This window comes from Mobula hypostoma, chromosome 16, assembly GCF_963921235.1.
Source record: "Mobula hypostoma chromosome 16, sMobHyp1.1, whole genome shotgun sequence".
Lineage (NCBI taxonomy): Eukaryota > Metazoa > Chordata > Chondrichthyes > Myliobatiformes > Myliobatidae > Mobula > Mobula hypostoma.
Genome location: NC_086112.1, coordinates 28,305,421 through 28,325,399, shown reverse-complemented (window position 1 = coordinate 28,325,399; position 19,979 = coordinate 28,305,421). Strand labels below are relative to the sequence as shown.

Below are 19,979 nucleotides of genomic sequence, written 5' to 3'. Positions count from 1 at the left end.
CCACTCTAGCAACACCTGACACCCCAATTTAACCTTAACCTGGATAAGGGTCAAAAATTATGCAGAATTACTTTCAAGCAGAAAGATTTGACAGTTGAACATCTCTCCCCAATCTAGAGAACGGTAGGACTCTAGACCCCATTTCTTGAAAGGCTTTTGTGCTCTACCACCATTATCATATTTACATAGCAGCATTTCAATATTTACCCAAAGAGCTGGAACATGCAGGATTGCAAACTAAATGATGGAAAATAGTGTAAAGTGACATTGTCTTCACTTGCCATGCATGCAAGTGGACACCTTTGTGTTGTAAATGTTCTACAATTATACAATTCTAAACTAAATGGTTTGTAGTTTTCTGGGATTCCATTTTTAGAAAGGTATGCTACATCAGTCATTTTCGAGAAGTCTGGAACCTTCTATATTTCAGGGGGATTGGAAGATTGTGGAAAATTTTATCAGAACTTCTCTCTGAATCACCTTCAGTGATTTAGGGTGCATTCTACTCAGACCAAGTGACAGGTTTACTTTAAACATTGCTAGTGTGGCTGGCATCTCCACTTTTTCAATTTTTATTTCATCCATTCTGTCTACTATCTCCCAAAAGGAGATTCTTCAGAATTTATACAGGTTGCAAATGAATGGAATTGTTGCTATAGAAGTTTCTCGGAAAAGATTCGCCAAAGTGCCAGAAAATTAGAGCAAGTTACTAGTTTACATTTTCCTACGATGCTCCATGAGAAGCCCGGGGACTTCCGGTAGCGCTCATGGAGTGAAGTCGCGTTCTTGACTCGCTCCATTACCTCTGAGTTTTTCTTCTTATGATCAGCTATATTTTAATTAACCATTAAGGCATCAACTTTTACAATACTTTGAAACAAATTGGGCTCTTCGATAATCGGATGTTTTTAAGGTCTGCTATGTCTAAGAATGGAAAAAACGGGAAGGACGGCAAACCTCCGGGTAGACCGAAAGGTACCGATTTCCCTCCGACTGAACCACCGGTGACTTTGAAAGCTATATCGGAGCTAATTCGTGAGGAAATTTCAACTAGTTTCCAGAAAGTTGCCGATTCAATCGAGAAGATACAAATATCTATTACGGAACATCAGTCGGCTATATCTGATCTTCAAAAATCCACGCAACAAAGTGAGCTCAAGATGGAGAAAATCGAAGAAACAATTAATGTAATGAAGAAGAAACTCGACTTTCTGACCTTTAAAAACTCTGACTTAGAATCCAGAATACAACGGCAGAATCTTCGAATGATTGGGGTGCGTGAAGCTGTTGAATCTGATAACCCTATGAAGTATTTTTCTCAACTTTTAAAAGATGCATTTCCTACCGTATTTCCTGACCAACCACCGTTATTGGATCGTGTTCACAGAGTTCCATCATACTCGCCTAAGTCAGATAAACCTCGACATGTCATTTTACGTTTTCATTACTTTCAAGACAAGGAGAAACTGTTTCGTTTCGTTCGATCTAAAGGTTACATTGATTTTCTGGATCTTAAGTTCCGATTTGTGGAGGATTTCAGTAAACCAATCCGGGATCAACGGGTTCGTTACAGATCTGTGATGTCGGAACTCTACAAGATGGATTTAAAACCAGCGCTGCTTTACCCTGCACGTCTAAGGATTCATACGTTGGATGGAGCCCTCCGTTTTTTTGAATCTCCATCGGATGCCCAGAGTTATCTGGATCAATTTTCACCTTCAACACCTTAATCGTAATTTTTAACTATCTCCGTTGATCGGAGGTTGTGAATTTGTCAGTCTTCATTTTTTTTTGCCCTATATGGGCAGAAAAGTTTATTTTTGATTACTTAATATGGTTGCTAAACTTTCCTTTTAACTGCGTCATTTCTTTCTTTTTCCCAGGGGATTCTGGGTGGTTATTTCCTCACTGTCATTTTACGTATTTCCTTTGTGGCCTTAAATTTTGTAGTTTTTAAATCTATTTTGTTTTGTAGGTTTTCATAACTAGTTTATGTTAATAATCTCATTTTTTTTGTTTTGTTTACTCATGGGTCTGGGGTTTGTTGCGGTTTTTTTATATTTTCTGGCTTTTAATCTATTATATTATGTGTTTGTTTTAATTGAGTTATCTTTTTTTTTAATTCTTTTACTGTTGTATAATTAGCTGATCTTTTTTATATTTACACTTTTTTTAGGGAGCGTATACCGGAAGTCATGGGGGTAGTTTTAGTGCTTGCTTCTTTCGGGCTGGCCTGCTTTAGATTTAGCCTTGGGGTCATGGGGTGGGGGGTGGTGGGAGGGGCTTCACGTTTTAGTTTCCTTCTTCTTGGGCTATGTACATTATTGAAGTATTAGTTGCGTTCTTCTTCCCGGTATCTCTTGTATGTTCTGTCCCCTTTCCAGGTTCGTGGGTCGAGCCTATTGTCAATCCTCCTTGTTGCGGGTTGACTTTAGGGTTTATGGAGTCTATTATTAATTTTGTCTCCTGGAATACTAATGGTCTTAATCATCCTATTAAAAGGAAAAAAGTTTTTAAAGTGTTCCGGAGGCTTAAAGCACAAATTTTATTTTTACAAGAGACCCATGTGCGGAGGGGGGACAGACTACGTTTTTTTAAATTCTGGAAGGAACAACAGTTTCATTCGAACTCCAATGCTAAGATTCGAGGCGTCTCTATTTTTATAGACTCCTCAGTTACTTTTATACAACATGATATTATTTCTGATCCGAATGGTAGATTTCTATTGGTTAGTGGTCTACTATTTAATAAAAAGGTAGTTTTGGTTAATGTTTATGCTCCTAATATGGACTGTCCGGAATTTTATAAATCATTATTCAATCAGTTCCCGAATTTGAATGAGTTTTCATTGATCTGGGGCGGAGATCTTAATACCTGTTTGTCTCCAGCTTTGGACCGTTCGGCTCCTCTACGGACCTTACCTAATAAATCTGCAACTTTGATTAATTCATTCCTTTCTGATTCTGGGTCGACGGACATTTGGCGTTTTTTACATCCTTAGGAAAAAGATTTTCTTTTTTTTCACATGTTCACCATTCCTATTCAAGAATTGATTATTTCTTTGTTATTTCTCGTCTTATTTCTTCAGTGATTAAATGTGATTATGACTCTATAACCATTTCAGATCATGCTCCATTTAAGCTTTCTATTAAAATTCTGGCCAATATACAAAATAATAGACAATGGCGTTTTAATTCGCTGTTGCTTCAGGACTCGGACTTCGTTAACTTTATGAATGAACAGATTGATCTTTTTTTTACAATTAACTATACAGAGGATATTTCTGTGAACATTCTTTGGGATACTTTTAAAGCTTATATTCGTGGTCAGATTATCTCGTATTCTGCTGCTTTGAGGAAGAAGCTGAAGCAGGAGGAGTTGGTAATTGTGGACAAGATTAAGGAAATTGATAAGAAATATGTTATAGCTCCTTCTGAGGAGTTATATAAACAAAGAACTGAATTTCAAATGGAACACAGTTTATTACTTTCGTCCTCGATTGTAAACCAATTAAAGAAAACAAGAAGTGAATTTTATGTACACAGCGACAAAATTGGCAAACTGTTGGCTAATCAACTGAAGTCTAATTATGCTAAATCTCAAATTAATCAGATTTATAACCAAAATGACCGACTGATACTTGATCATGTGGGGATTAATCAAACCTTCTGTGATTTTTATTCTTTCTTATATCAGAGTCTCCTCGAGATTCTAAATATATGAATGATTTTCTAGATAATCTAGACTTTCCTGAGATTTCACAGGATATGTCTTCTATGTTAGATACTCCCATTACCACGGATGAGATTAAGAATGTTATTTTCTCTATGAATTTGGGGAAAGCTCCTGGCCCTGATGGGTTTACCGTAGAATTTTATAAATGTTTCACACCTTCATTAATCCCTTGGTTCTGTAGGGTTTTTGAGGCTTCATTAAAACTTGGTAAACTTCCTGAATCTTTCAATAGAGCGTCAATCTCTCTAATATTAAAGAAGGATAAAGATCCTGCTCAATGTGCATCTTATAGACCAATATCTTTATTAAATGTTGATTCTAAAGTTTTTTCTAAGTTATTAGCAAATAGATTAGAAAAAGTACTTCCTTCTATTATTTCGGAAGACCAAACGGGTTTTATTAAAGGTCGTTACTCTTTTTATAATATTCGCACACTGTTAAATATTGTTTATACTCCCTCACAAAATGTTCCTGAGTGTGTTATCTCTTTAGATGCTGAGAAAACTTTTGATAGAGTAGAATGGCCTTATTTATTTAAGGTGCTTGAAATGTTTAATTTTAGCTCGAAATTTATATCCTGGATTAAATTGTTGTATCATTCTCCTGTGGCCTCGGTCAATACTAACTCTTTAAGTTCACCTTTTTTCCCTCTTTTTCGAGGTACTCGACAAGGTTGTCCTCTTAGTCCTTTATTATTTGATATTGCATTAGAACCTCTTGCAATTGCCATTTGAGAATCTCCAAATATTACTGGGATAACTCGGGGCTTAAAGTCCCATAAAATATCACTCTATGCTGATGACTTACTTTTATATATTTCTAATCCCCAAAAATCCATCCCGGCTGTTTTAGAGCTATTAGCACAATTTGGTCTTTTTTCAGGTTATAAATTAAATCTTAGTAAGAGTGAACTTTTCCCGATTAATAAACAACTTCCCTTATATCATAACTTTCCATTTAAATTGATTAATAATTATTTTTCATATCTTGGGATTAAAATTACTTGTAAATACAAAGATTTATTTAAGATTAACTTTTTACCATTAATTGACCATATTATTCAACTTTCATCTAAATGGTTTCCTTTATATTTAACTTTGATTGGTCGTATTAATGCAGTTAAGATGTTTTTTTTGCCAAAATTTTTATATATATTTCAGGCATTACCAATCTTTGTTCCAAAATCTTTTTTTTGATAAAGTCGACTCCAAAATTTCTTCATTTATTTGGCAAAATAAAAACCCGAGACTGGGTAAAATACATTTACAGAAAGCTAAGAGAGATGGAGGCTTAGCATTACCTAACTTTAGATTTTATTATTGGGCAATTAATATTCGACATATGAAATTTTGGTTACTTGACCAGGATATACTATCCATTCCTAAATGGGTAGCATTGGAATTACAATCTGTTCAGGGTTATACACTTGGCTCTATTTTAGGTTCCTCTCTTCCTTTTGATTTGAAACGCCTTAAACAGGTGTCTAACCCGATAGTTAAATATACCTTACGTATTTGGTTTCAATTCAGAAAATTTTTTGATCTTAATCAATTTGGGTTAGCGATTCCTATTTTAGGTAACATATTTTTTCCTCCCTCTTTTACGGATCGTGTTTTTCAAATTTGGAAGACTAAGGGTATTTCACGGTTTTTGGATTTATTTTTAGATGGTTCCCTTATGTCTTTTGAACAATTATCTAATAAATATAATTTATCAAGAATACATTTTTTTTAGATATCTCCAAGTTAGAAATTTCCTAAGTACTATACTTTCTTCCTTTCCAATGCTTCCTCCTACATACATTTTAGATACTATAATTAACCTTAATCCATGTCAGAAAGGTGCATCGGCTATGATTTATAATATTATTATGAAACTTAGGAAAGCTCCATTTGATAAGATTAGGGTAGATTGGGAACAGGAATTGGGGTTTATCATTTCCGTGGATGACTGGGGGCAGATTTTACAATTAGTCAATACTTCCTCTATCTGTGCTAAACATTCCCTAATTCAATTTAAAGTTGTTCATAGAGCACATATGTCCAAAGATAAATTAGCTCGCTTTTATTCTCATATTAATCCTTTTTGTGATAGATGTCCGGGGCAGATAGCCTCTTTAACTCATATGTTTTGGTCTTGCCCTACTCTGGAAACTTTTTGGAGAGACATTTTTAATATTATCTCCAAGGTATTGAATATAGATATCTCTCCTCACCCTATTACTGCTATCTTTGGACTACCTAAGATTTCCAGTAATCTTTCTCCTTCAGCCCGTAGAATGATTGCATTTCTTACTTTAATGGCGAAAAGATGTATCTTACAACATTGGATAGAGCTTAATGCTCCAACTACCTTTTTTTGGTTTTCTCAGACAATATTATGCTTGAATTTGGAGAAAATTAGAAGCAATCTTTATGACTTCTCATTTAAATTTGAACAGACCTGGAGATCTTTTATTCAATATTTTCATTTAATGTAATATATACCCTTCTTGTTTTTTTTACTGTTTTTAATGGAGGTCGGGATTGAGGACATGATTTTAAGTTTTTTAACTCTGTTTGGTTTCAAGTTGGCCCATTGCTTTGCTTGCTTTTAGTTAGTTGCACGGTGGGTTTTTTTTGGGTTTTTTTTTCCTTTTCTCTATTGATATATATATAAAAATTAGTATACTATTATGTTACCTTGGTACGTTATGTTTAAATTACATTGTTTGTATCTTTTTTTTGTATTAATATCTTCTGTAATTTTATTATATTCTAACAGTGTATTAGTGCCTATATGGCTTACCTTTTTGTATACTTATTCAATAAAAAGATTTAAAAAGAAAGAAAGAAAGAGAAACCCAATGTTGGTGCTCAGTCAAAAAAACTATTCCCAAAGAATGGACAAGTTTGGAAATATCGTATCTGGGACACCCTTAGAGAAATTATAATTAGCAATACTCTCAACAAGTTATTGTGACTTTAACTATATACACTACTTCAAAGAGCATCAATGTGCCTTTTAAAAATGACAAACTCTCTCAAAAACATGCATGACTCCAATCCAATTTCTCTATCAGTTAAATATGCATCTGAGGAATGAAGGTTAATGAACACAGTTTGACCTAAGCAACAGTTAAAAAATACTATACATCTCAGGACATAATGATTTCATCAATAACCCTGAAGTACAAAACCAAATTTTGTTACAAAACTACAACTGTACTATAAAAATTACAATTTTGACCCTGTTACAAATGTGTTTGACAATTTTCTATATTAAGTTTAATATCCAAACTATACATTTCATCCTCCTAAACTGTGTCACTTTTACAATGCTTCCTTCAGGCTGGTGGCGTAGTGGCATCAGTGCTGGACTGCGGGGCGGAGGTTCTGAAGTTCAAACCCAGCTGGCTCCCCCTGGCACGCTTTCCACCCATGCGGGTTTAAGAGCTGGTGATCTCTTTGAAAAAAAAACTCACCTGGCAGAAGGCAATGGCAAACCACTGCAGTAACTTGCCTCGTATGCGAATTCCAACTATGTCAGAATGGCGTGGGAGGAAGTCGTCCGCTACCCGGAAAAATTCCGGATGCGACCTACATTATTCCTTATGTAGTCATATGTATACTTCAAAGTTGCCACACAAGTTGATATTGTTAAGAAGGCATGTTATGTGTTGGACTTCATCAGGCTGGGGAATGAGTTCAAGAACCACGAGGTAATATTACAGCTCCATAACACTCTGGTTAGACCATACTTGGAACATTGTATTCAGTTCTCCTCATAGGTGCAGAGGAGATTCACCAGGATCCTGCTTAGATTAGAGAGCATGTTTTATGAGGATAGGTTGAATGAACTAGGGTTTTTCTCTTTGGAGTAAAAGACAATGAAAGGTGACTTGATAGAAGTGTACAAGATGATGAGTGATAGATCAAGTATATAGTCAGAGACTTATTGCCAAAACAGAAATGGCTAATATGAACAGGCATAATTTTAAGGTTATCGGAGGGAAGTATAGCATGGGATGTCAAAGGTTTTTTTAAATACACAGACAGTGCTAGGCGTATGGAACATCCTGCCAGGGGTGGCAGTAAAGGCAGGTATATTAAGCACCTTTAAGAAATTCTGAGATAGGCACGTGGATGATAGAAAAATGAAGTGCTATGTTGGACCAAAGGGGTAGCTAGACCTTTGAGTAGGTTAAGAGGTCACACAACATCACAGAACAGAAGAACATGTACTGTGCAGTAGTCTTTTATGTTCTAACTGTCCCCTCCACCCTACCTAACTTCAACTGCCATTTTTCTGTCTGCCTCTGCTCATCATTCACTAGTTTTTGTCTTGCAACTCTACCTGGGCCCTTCTGATATCCTAGTTACTTCTGCCGTCATCTGTCTCCTCTCAAGGCTTCAACCTGACATGTCATCACCCGCAACACCTCCCCCCCCCATACCACAGATGATGCGTGACTCACCGAATTCCTCTATCACATTATTTGTTGTACCAATTCTTTACCATCATATTCATTATTCCCCAGCCAATCCCCGTACCACAATTCTTCCAGACAATACTCATTAATTTCTGCTATTTTACCTACTTGTTTGAAACAATAAAGTATAAAGTATACTTTTAAACGAACGATCTTTTATTTCAAACACCAAATTCCCACTGGAGGACTTGACACAGTACATCTTCCAATACCCATTTGAAATATAATCAATTCCAAGAAAGAAATGGTTTGGTCAGGACATTCTTTCCCAGCTTAATACAGAAACACAAGAGATTCTGCAGATGCTGCAAATCCAAAGTAACACATATACACATAAAATGCTTCATCAGAACTTCATCTTAATATATTTGGTTTATATTCACAAAATAATTCTTGAGCTGACTTTCAAGCAAAATCCAAATAATTGATTTCATTATTGATGCAGCATAGAATTAAAGTAGTTTTGATATGCCATCTTTTTAAGAGTGTGCAGATACTTGCCAAGTTTCCAAGACGCTGCTTGGTAGCTCATTCCTTGACAATCAATTAAGGATCTTACTGACTTAGGTCCCAGACCTTTTCAGCACTCAGGTAAATATCAACTGTCATTTGAGAGTATTTATTGTTTGAACCTACAGCTTTTAAAGAACTTGATCTAATGTTAATGGCTAATATGTTGCATGGATAAAGATGGATACAAAACTTAAAACCTTTTCATGTTTCACTTTTTAATTTTCAAGGCTCACAGATTGGCAGATTCCTCCTACTCACCTTCTAATTTCTGTTCCTTATCTAATAGAATTTTTAAATCTGGTCAAAACTGATGTCCATCAGTAACATAAAATAGGTTTGTTCTTTTTTTTTTAAAATAACTCTCGAACCTAGTACATTATATGTGATAAGAATGCCTGCATTAATATCTAAATCCATTCTCACATTCAGAGAAGCTACTCATACATACCCATGAATAAGACATGAAAATAAATGCATTTTTACTTTAGTTTTGTTCACTGGATGTGGGTACCTCTGCATTTCCTGGTATTTACTAGTTATCTCAACACTAGTCTCCGGTTTTTTTTTAGAATCACTTTAGTGTTTTTGCTGGTAATGATTTCAGAAGTACTAGAGAGGAATGTTAAGCAATTTAGTAGGGCAAGGTACTTAATGTAAAAATCAAGACATAGAAGGTTACATACAAATCAAGTATGCTCCAAGCAAATGGCAAAATGAGCTAAGGAGTTAAATAGCACCTTGTAGCTCTTATGTACTACATGCTGTCAACTATGTTGTCAGTGTGTAGTGGCCAAGGAATTAATGACTAAACTATAGAAATCTAAAACATAGTTCTAGGACTTAATGTGGTCATCAAAACCCTAAAGAAAAGTTACATAAAATGAGAAGTTTTCCAAAACGTGCAGATACCTTTCCCTCCTGCATGGAACAATCAACACATCCAACTTGAATATTTCCATGTTTGGCCCCAGGAATAATTTGAAGTCTTTCAAAATCACTCGCTAAAATCACAATATCACATCCTGAAGCATAGGCCTGTTAAAACATTAAAAATGAATGATTAGTAAAATGCAACAAAATTATTAGAATAAATTTATAATATTAACATGACTTTTCTGCAATGCAAGCATGAATTCAAACTTTGGAGTACCTGTACTTAGTCAAATATTTAGAGTCATTATATTTACCAATTTAAAAAAATCTCAAATAACTCAAAACGGTATAAAAAGGTATTTTAATTTACATGGAAAAATCCTAAATATTATCACACAGACCACAAAGATAGAGCAAACAGGTTTGACTTTCTTTCGTGACTTAATATTTTTGATAACATAGGAGGCCATTTGGCCCATCAACTCTACTCTGATTCTCCTGCCACCCACTTACATCTGTGTTTTGGGGGAGGGGGGGGAAACTGCAGCAAATTAAATTACTAACCAACATGTCACTCTAGCACCCGAGGAAGGTCACAGGGAGTAGACGTAACATAGAAATCAGGACTGAATCCAGGTTCTATGCAGCAAGGTAGCAGCACTGCCTACTATGCTTCAGTGCTGCCTATTAAATAAAGGCAATAACAACTACCACCAGACTCAAAGACAGCTTCTATTCCACTGTTACCAGACTCTTGAATGGACCTCATATGAAAACGTGGATTCCTGGCCTCACAATCTACCTCGTTAAGATCTTGCATTTTATCATTTAGCTGCATTGCAATTTTTGGTAGCTTTTACATTTAATTCTGCATTGTTATCACCTTACTTTATTCTAGCTTAATGCATTGTATAATGATTTGATCTATATAAATAGTAACCAATACAAGCTTTTTACTGTATCTTGATACACGTGACAATGATAAACCACTACCAATACCAATTCTAATCCAAGTTCTATTTGGTATATTAAGTGCAAAGTAAATTTATTATCAAAGTACGAATATGTTATCATATACAACCCTGAGATTCATTTTCTTGCAGGCATACTCAATAAATCCAATAATCATAATAGAATCAATAAATGGCAGCACCCAACAGGATGGACAATCAGTGTGCAAAAGACAACAACTTGCACAAATATAAAAATTTAAAAAAATAAATAAACAATAAATATCAAGAACACAAGATGAAGAATCCTTGAAAATGAGTCCATAGGTTATGGGAACAGTTCAGTGATGGGACAAATGAAGTTGAGTGAAGTTATTTCTCCTGGTTGAAGAGCCTGATGGCTGAGGGATAATGCCTGTTCCTGAACCTGGTGGTGAAGGTTCTGAGGCTCTTGTACCTTCTTTCTGATGACACCCACAAGAAGAGAGCATGACCTGGGTTGTGGGGGTCATTAGTGATGGATGTTGCTTTCCTACAACAATACTTCTCGTAGGTATGCTCAATGGTGGGGAGGGCTTTACCTCCATTGCAGAATCAGGAGGATAGAACGACTGAACGCATGCTTGAAGACATAGTGCAGAAGCAGGACCATCAGATTTCTGGGACAGATGGGACCAGTACAAATCAAACAGGTAATATTTCCACCTGACTGCACCTTCAATTTTCAGAGCTTTGGCATAAAGCTTATACTAGTTAGGGAGGATGAAAAACATAAGATTACAGTAACATGGGAGATAACTTAACCTGCAAGGGCATCTCTTTCAAGACACATGTTATTCAAACTAGGAAATATAACTGTTGATCACTTATCATTAATTTTAAATTCTGGAACTTCTTACATAATAACATTCACAGGGGCTTCCAGTAGTTCAAGCCAACAGGTCATCTGTCACATGGCAATTGGGGTGGACAATAAATGCTGGCTTCACCAGCAATACCCATGTATGGAAAATCAGTTTTATAAAAGCATATTTCATATTGAATATTTAACCGGTGGCAAGTAATGTTAACTTTGTTTCAGCAAGAATTCACTGTACTTGTTCAAATAAACTCATGAAGTCAAAAACACTTCCAAGAAACTCTGTGCAATGCCTGCATTGTTATGACTCGAATGGCAGTGCATGTGAGAAAACAGATTACACAGCATCTGATAAAAGGGATTACTGCTGTAGTCCCAGATAATGAAGTCTGGATAAACCATTCAACCCTTCAAGACATAAGTGTGGATTCCCAAAATGGAAGAAACTAAATAACTTGTATCATATTATCTTGCTAGTTATCACTCACATGTAATTAGTCTGAATTAAGAACATGGTTTTACTGGGCTCCACAGTAACGTAGAGGTTAATGCGCCACTAACACAGCTCGAGGCATCAGAGTTTGAAGTTCAATCCCAGCATCCTCTGTAAGTAGTGTCTATACATTCTCCCTGTGGAGCGTGTGTTTTCCCTGTGTCATCCGGTTTCCTCCCAGAGTCCAAAGACATACTGGGATACTGGGGAGGGCAACTGGTCACTGTAAATTGTTTCATGATTGGGTTAGGGTTAAATCGGGGTTGCAAGGGCTCCTGGATGACGTGGTTTGAAGGGCTGGAAGGGACTATTCTACTATGTGACACTAAAATTTAAAAAAAATAAAAGATGAGGCAAGCAGGTTTCTTCTCACCAGTTAAAACAGGAATATTATTATTTGTCTCACACACACACACAATGCTGGAGGAACACGAAAGGTCAGGCAGCATCTATGTGAAAGAGTACTGTCGACATTTCGGGCCAAGACCCTTCTTCAAGACTGAAGAGAAAATAAAGATGAAGAGTTGGAGTAGGAAGGTGGGGGGAGGGGAAGAAACACAAGGTGATAAGTGAAACCAGGAGGCGGGATGAGAGGGAAGTAAAGACCTGGGAAGACGGGTTACACTTGAACCACAGGGGGGCCAATATCCTTTCAGGGAGGTTTGTTAGTGCTATTGGGGAGGCTTTAAACTAGATTTGCAGGGGGATGGGAATCAGAGTGCCAGAGCTGACAGTGTGGCTGGGGTGAAAATAAATGATGTTGAAAGTTTAAGCAAATCCGTTGATAGAAAGGTTGTGAGTGGTGGTAAAAATCTTCTGAGGTGTATATATTTCAATGCTAGGAGTATTGCGGGGAAGGCAGATGAGTTGAGGGCGTGGATTGACACGTGGAATTATGATGTTGTAGCAATTAGTGAAACTTGGCTACAGGAGGGGCAGGACTGGCAGCTTAATATTCCAGGGTTCCGATGTTTCAGATGTGATCGAGGCAGAGGAATGAAAGGTGGGGGAGTAGCATTGCTTGTTAGGGAAAATATTACAGCAGTGCTCAGGCAGGACAGGTTAGAGGGCTTGTCTACTGAGTCCTTATGGGTGGAGCGGAGAAACAGGAAAGGTATGGCCACATTAGTGAGATTGTATTACAGACCACCCAATAGTCAACGAGACTTGGAAGAGCAAATCTGCAGAGAGATAGCAGGCAACTGCAGGAAACATAAAGTTGTGGTGGTAGGGGATTTTAATTTTCCATACATTGATTGGGACTCCCATACTGTTAGGGGTTTAGAGTTTGTAAAATGTGTTCAGGAAAGTTTTCTAAATCAATATATAGAGGGACCAACTAGAGGGGATGCAATATTGGATCTCCTGTTAGGAAATTAATTAGGGCAAGTGACAGAAGTCTGTGTAGGGGTGCACATTGGTTCCAGTGATCATAACACCATTAGTTTCAATTTGATCATGGACGAGGATAGATCTGGTCCTAGGGTTGAGGTTCTGAACTGGAAGAAGGCCAAATTTGAAGAAATGAGAAAGGATCTAAAAAGTGTGGATTGGGACAGGTTGTTCTCTGACAAAGATGTGATTGGTAGGTGGGAAGCCTTCAAAGGGGAAATTTTGAGAGTGCAGAGTTAGTATGTTCCTGTCAGGATTAAAGGTAAATTGAACAGGAATAAGGAACCTTGGTTCTCAAGGGATATTGCAACTCTGATAAAGAAGAAGAGGGAGTTGTATGGAATGTATAGGAAACAAGGGGTAAGTCAGGTGCTCGAGGAGTATAAGAAGTGCAAGAAAATACTTAAGAAAGAAATCAGGAGGGCAAAAAGAAGACATGAGGTTGCCTTGGCAGTCAAAGTGAAGGATAATCCATAGAGCTTTTACTAGTATATTAAGAGCAAAAGGATTGTAAGGGATAAAATTGGTCCTCTTGAAGATCAGAGTGGTCGGCTTTGTGCGGAACCAAAGGAAATGGGGGAGATCTTAAATAGGTTTTTTGCGTCTGTATTTACTAAGGAAGCTGGCATGAAATCTATGTAATTGAGGGAACCAAGTAGTGAGACCATGGAAACTGTACAGATTGAAAAGGAGGAGGTGCTTGATGTCTTGAGGAAAATTAAAGTGGATAAATCCCCGGGACCTGACAGAGTGTTCCCTCGGACCTTGAAGGAAACTAGTGTTGAAATTGTGGGGGCCCTGGCAGAAATATTTAAAATGTCCCTGTCTACGGGTGAAGTGCCGGAGGATTGGAGAGTGGCTCATGTTGTTCCATTGTTTAAAAAAGGATCGAAAAGTAATCCGGGAAATTATAGGCCGGAGAGTTTAACGTCAGTAGTAGGTAAGTTATTGGAGGGAGTACTAAGAGACAGAATCTACAAGCATTTGGATAGACAAGGGCTTATTAGGGAGAGTCAACATGGCTTTGTGCGTGGTAGGTCATGTTTGACCAATCTATTGGAGTTTTTTGAGGAGGTAACCAGGAAAGTGGATGAAGGGAAGGCAGTGGATATTGTCTACATGGACTTCAGTAAGGCCTTTGACAAGGTCCCACATGGGAGGTTAGTTAGGAAAATTCAGTCGCTAGGTATACATGGAGAGGTGGTAAATTGGATTAGACATTGGCTCGATGGAAGAAGCCAGAGAGTGGTGGTAGAGAATTGCTTCTCAGAGTGGAGGCCTGTGACTAGTGGTGTGCCACAGGGATCAGTGCTGGGTCCATTGTTATTTGTCATCTATATCAATGATCTAGATGATAATGTGGTAAACTGGATCAGCAAGTTTGCTGATGATACAAAGATTGGAGGTGTAGTAGACAGTGAGGAAGGTTTTCAGAGCCTGCAGAGGGACTTGGACCAGCTGGAAAAATGGGCTGAAAAATGGGCTGAAAAATGGCAGATGGAGTTTAATACAGACAAGTGTGAGGTATTGCACATTGGAAGGACAAACCAACGTAGAACATACAGGGTTAATGGTAAGGCACTGAGGAGTGCAGTGGAACAGAGGGATCTGGGAATACAGATACAAAATTCCCTAAAAGTGTCGTCACAGGTAGATAGGGTCGTAAAGAGAGCTTTTGGTACATTAGCCTTTATTAATCAAAGCATTGAGTATAAATTGGACAGATACTTGGATGGGAGGTGGATGGAGGGATATGGTCCGTGTGCAGGTCAGTGGGACTAGGCAGAAAATGGTTCGGCACAGCTAAGAAGGGCCAAAGGGCCTGTTTCTGTGCTGTAGTTTCTATGGTTTCTAAGTCAATTGGTGAAAGGGACAAAGAGCTGGAAAAGGGGGAACCCAATAAGTGACGACAGAAAGCCAAGGAAGAAAAAGGAGGGAGGAGCACCAGAGCCTACCTGGACTATATCTCTTCCCACCCTGTTACTTGTAAAGATGCCACCCCCTTCTCTCAATTCCTCTGACTCCGCCACATCTGCTCGCAGGATGAGGCTTTCATTCCAGAACTAAGGAGACGTCCTCCTTCTTCAAAGAAAGGGGCTTCCCCTCCTCCACCATCAACGCTGTCCTCAGAATTTCTTCCATTTCATGCACGTTTACCCTCATACCATCCTCCCGCGATCCCACGAGGGACAGGGCTCCTCTTGTCCTCATCTACCATCCCCATCAGCCTCCTCGTCCAGCACATAATTCTCCATAACTTCCACCATCTCCAGCAGGAATCCACCACCAAGCACATCTTTCCCTTCCCTCCCAACTTTCTGCTATGCTACTCCCTTGTCCATTCGTCCCTCCCCACTGATCTCCCTCCTGGCACTTATCCTTGCAAGCGAAACAAGTGCTTCACCTGCCCCTACACCTCCTCCCTCGCTACTATTCAGGACCCCAAACAGTCCTTCCAAGTGAGGCGATCCTTCACCTGTGAGTCTGATGAGGTCACCTACTGTATCTGGTGCTCACGGTGTGGCTCCTGTACATATGTGAGACCCAATGCAGAATGGGAGATCGCTTCACTGAGCACTTACGCTCCATCCGCCACAAAAAGCAGGATCTCCCAGTGGTCGCCCATTTTAATTCCACTTCCCATTCCTATTCCTAAATGTCAGTCAATGGCCTCCTCTACTGTCGCAATGAGGCCACACTTAGGTTGGAGGAGCAACACCTTATATTCTGGTTGGGTAGCCTCCAACCTGATGGCATGAACATCAATTTCTCAAACTTCTGGTAATGTACTCCTCCCCACCTCGCCATTCCCCTCTCTCCTTATCTGCCCATCACCTCCCTCTGGTGCTCCTCCCTTTTTCTTTCTTCCATGGCCTTCTGTCCTCTATCAGATCCTCCCCTTCTCCAGTCCTGTATCTTTTTCACCAACCAACTTCCCAGCTCTTTACTTCATCCCTCCCCACTTCTTGGTTTCACCTATCACCTTGTGTTTCCTCATCCCCTCCCCCCGCCTTCTTACTCTGAATCCTCTTCCCCTTCCCCACCCCCACCCCCTGCCCAGTCCTGATGAAGGGTCTCAGTCCGAAACATCAACTACTATTTTCCACAGTTGTTGTGTGACCTGCGGAGTTCTTCCAGCATTGTATGTGTTGCTTGGATTTTCAGCATTTGCAGATTTTTCTCTTGAATGTTATTATTTCCTATTTTCAGAAAGCTAGCAGAGTACTGATATTACAATGCTATCCAGGTATCAGCAGAGTAGGGTTACAACCGCTGAGAACAGAGTGCAAAATAACAATGTTATACTGTAGGTGGGAATCATTTGGAGACACCTACGACAATTTCAGTAAAAAGCTCTTAAAAATTAAGACAACTTTGATTTGGAAAATACATGCCAATTTTGACAGGTTTTATAGTTTTGTTCAAGGCAATAGAACATGTCTATTCAGCCCACAAAGTCTCCACTGGCACTTTTAAGTATTCCGAAGTCCATTCTTACAAGTTCCTTAATTTTCCTAGCACCCATCACACTAGGGCTCATTTATAGTAATAACTTAATCTATCAGCACATCTTTGAAATGAGAAGAAACTAAAACACCCAGAGAAAAGCCAGATACATTTCAAAGTAAGTTTATTGTCAAAGTACATACATGTCACCATATACAACCCTGAGATTCATTGTCTTCTGGGCATACTCAATAATAGAATAATAACCAATGAAAGACTGCACCAGCTTGGACATTCAACCAGTGTGCAGAAGATAACATGTGCAAATACAAAAAGAAATAATAAATAAATAAACATACAAACAAACAAAAAATACCGCGAACAACAGATGAAGAGTCCTTGAAAATAAGTCCATAGATGGTGGGAACATTTCTGTGATGGGGCAAGTGAAGTTGAGTGAACAGCCTGATGGTTGAGGGGTAATAATTACTCCTGAACCTGGTGATATAGGTCCTGAAGCAGTGCCAAAGAAGCATGGGCTGGGTGGAGGGAGACTCGATGATGGATGCTGCTTTCCTGTGACAATTCTCCATGTAGATATGCTCAATGGAGAGGAGGGCTTTTACCCGTGATGCACTGGGCCATATCCGCTACTTTTTGTAGCACTTTCAGTTCAAAGCTATATCAGGCTGTGATGCAGTCTGTTTGTCAAAGTTTTAGATGTCATTCTAAATCTCCACAAATTTCTAAGGAAGTAGACATGCTGTCTTGCTTTCTCAGTAATTGTACTTACGCACTGCACCAAGGACAGGTCCTCTGAAATAATAACACCAAGGGATTTAAAGTTGCTGAAAGTTAAAGTTGCTCTTCACCTCTGATCCTCCGATAATAACTGGCTTATGGACCTCTGGTTCCTCCTCAAGTGAATAACCAGCTCTTTGGTCTTGCTGACATTGAGTAAGAGATTGTTGTTGTGGCACCCTACAGCCAGATTTTCAATTTCTCTCCAATAAGCTCAATCATCACCACCTTTGAATCAGCCTACAACAGTGGCATTGTCAGCAAACTTAAATATGGCATTGAAGCTGTGCTTAGCCACAGAGTCATACGTGAGTAGACTAGGGCGCTAAGCATACAGACTATGGTGCACCAGTGCTTGTGGAGAATGTGGAGATGTTGCCAATCCAAAGTGACTGGGGTCTGCAGGTGAGGAAATCGACGATCCAATTGCACAGGAAGGCACTGAGGCCGAAGTCTTGAAGCTTATGGATTCGTTTTGAGAGACGATGGTATTGAATGTGGAGCTGTAGTCGAAAAAGAGTATCCTGATGTATGTAGCTTTGCTGTCCAGATGTTCCAGGGTTGAGTGAAGAGCCAATGAAATGGCATCTGCTATTGGCCTGTTGCACCAGAAGGCAAATTGGAGAGGATCCAAGTCATTTCTAAGGCAGGACTTGATGTGTTTCATCACCAACCTCTCAAAACACTTCATCACTGTGGATGTAAGTGCTACTCTATGATACTCATTGAGGCATGTTACTATGTTCTTCTCATCCACTGTTCAAGTGAAGCCTGCTTGAATCAGGTGGGTACCAGACTGCCAAAGTGAGAGGTTAAAGATTTCAGTGAACACTCCAGCCAGCTGATCAGCACAGGTGTTTAGTACATGGCCAGGTACCCCAACTGGACTGGATACTTTTCGTGAATTCAGTCTTCTGAAGACCCACATGGCGGCCTCAGAGACTGAAATCACAGGGTCATCCGCTGTGGGAGTTCATGAAGGTTCTTCCATGTTTTGATAGTCGAAGCGAGCATAAAAGGCATCGAGCTCATCTGGAAGCGAAACCCTGTTGTTGCCTATGACACTCAATTTTACTTTATAAGAAAGGTGATTGTATTTAAGCTCTGCCATAACTGTTGAGCATCCTTCTTTGATTCAAGTTTAGTCCACAATTGCCACCACCCGTGAGATGGCTTTCAAAAGTGTATCAGGACCTCTCAAATGCCTCTGATCTGGCTGTCAACAACCTGCAGATCTCATGGTTCATCCAGGGCTTCTGGTTAGGGAAGACACTGAATGATTAATGCACTTATCTACAACTGTCTGTATAAGGACCATGATAGCCATGGTGTATTCACTCAGATTCACAAATGAGTCCTTGAACACGGCCCAGTCCACTGATTCAACCAATACCATAGCCACTCTTCTGCCTTCCATGACATTCTCCTTGTTCTAATCTCTGGAGCTGAGCCCAAAGATGTTAACTGGCTTCACCCCTTTCCTCCTCTCACCATCAATTGTAGGAAAAAAACTGCGAAGCTTTCCCCAAAATTAGGCCCTTGCAGTCCTTGTATACTAATACAAAATAGGGAAAGCTTTGTATAAAATTGTAGGCCACCAATAATTTAAGCTGTTAAAAAAGTTTCTTTTAATTTTAATTATTGTAAGTACTTGCAGTTTTAGAACATTCTGTAACGCACAAAACATTGTGCACTTGAGTATTGAAAACTAGCCGAAGCTACCCACATCCATTAATTAGTTGTTCTGTGGGCAGAGCTTTGCCTGATACTCCACACTCACATGATGACATTTAATTGCAGAAGGCACCGTACTACACAAGATTTTCAGGTAACTGATAGAACTGCCGAAGGAACCTCAAGCAAGTATGATCTTTTTTGTAAATTCTCTGTTCTGACTGATTACCAGAAGACACCTGGTGCTTGATAATGACATGGGCCACCATGACAATGAGTAGTCTACTCTTCACATCAGGGAAGAAACAGGAAGGAGGAATCAAGTACAAGTTAAAGTTCAAGTTTAATTGTCATTCACCCATACACATACATGATACAGCCAAATGAAACAGCATTCCTTTGGGGCCAAGGTGCAAGGTATCCAATAGTTACACACAGCATATACAGCAGAAAAACAGTTACAAAATATATAAAAATACTAGTTTAACCCAAGTCCCTGAATGTCATGACTTGTAGATCGATGGTGTGCCGATGTTGTCCTGGAGCCATATTTATGCAAGAACAAGCCTCACCTTGTGCAAGTGGAGCTGCAGATGAATGCAATACAGCTCAATTTTTAGCAAGTGATTACTGAAGGCAACACTAACGAGAAGGACCAACCCCCGAACTAGTACAGAATCCACAGCACACAGCCAGCACCGGCGTTTGCAACAGGTGACCTTGAGGCGTGAGGGCATTGTCTGTGCAACAACCGAGGCAACGCAGCTCTCC

General features: G+C 39.0%; 1 protein-coding gene across 5 annotated transcripts in view; it reads right to left on the bottom strand.

Annotated features, from left to right (window-relative positions):
- dmxl1 (Dmx-like 1) overlaps positions 1–19,979 on the bottom strand; it is a 201,695-nt gene that overhangs the window by 169,389 nt on the left and 12,327 nt on the right. For all 5 annotated transcript variants that reach the window (XM_063068695.1, XM_063068698.1, XM_063068696.1 and 2 more), the window contains exon 2: positions 9,629–9,754. In XM_063068695.1, coding sequence (XP_062924765.1) covers positions 9,629–9,754 — 126 coding nt within the window. The remainder of the gene's footprint in view (positions 1–9,628; positions 9,755–19,979) is intronic.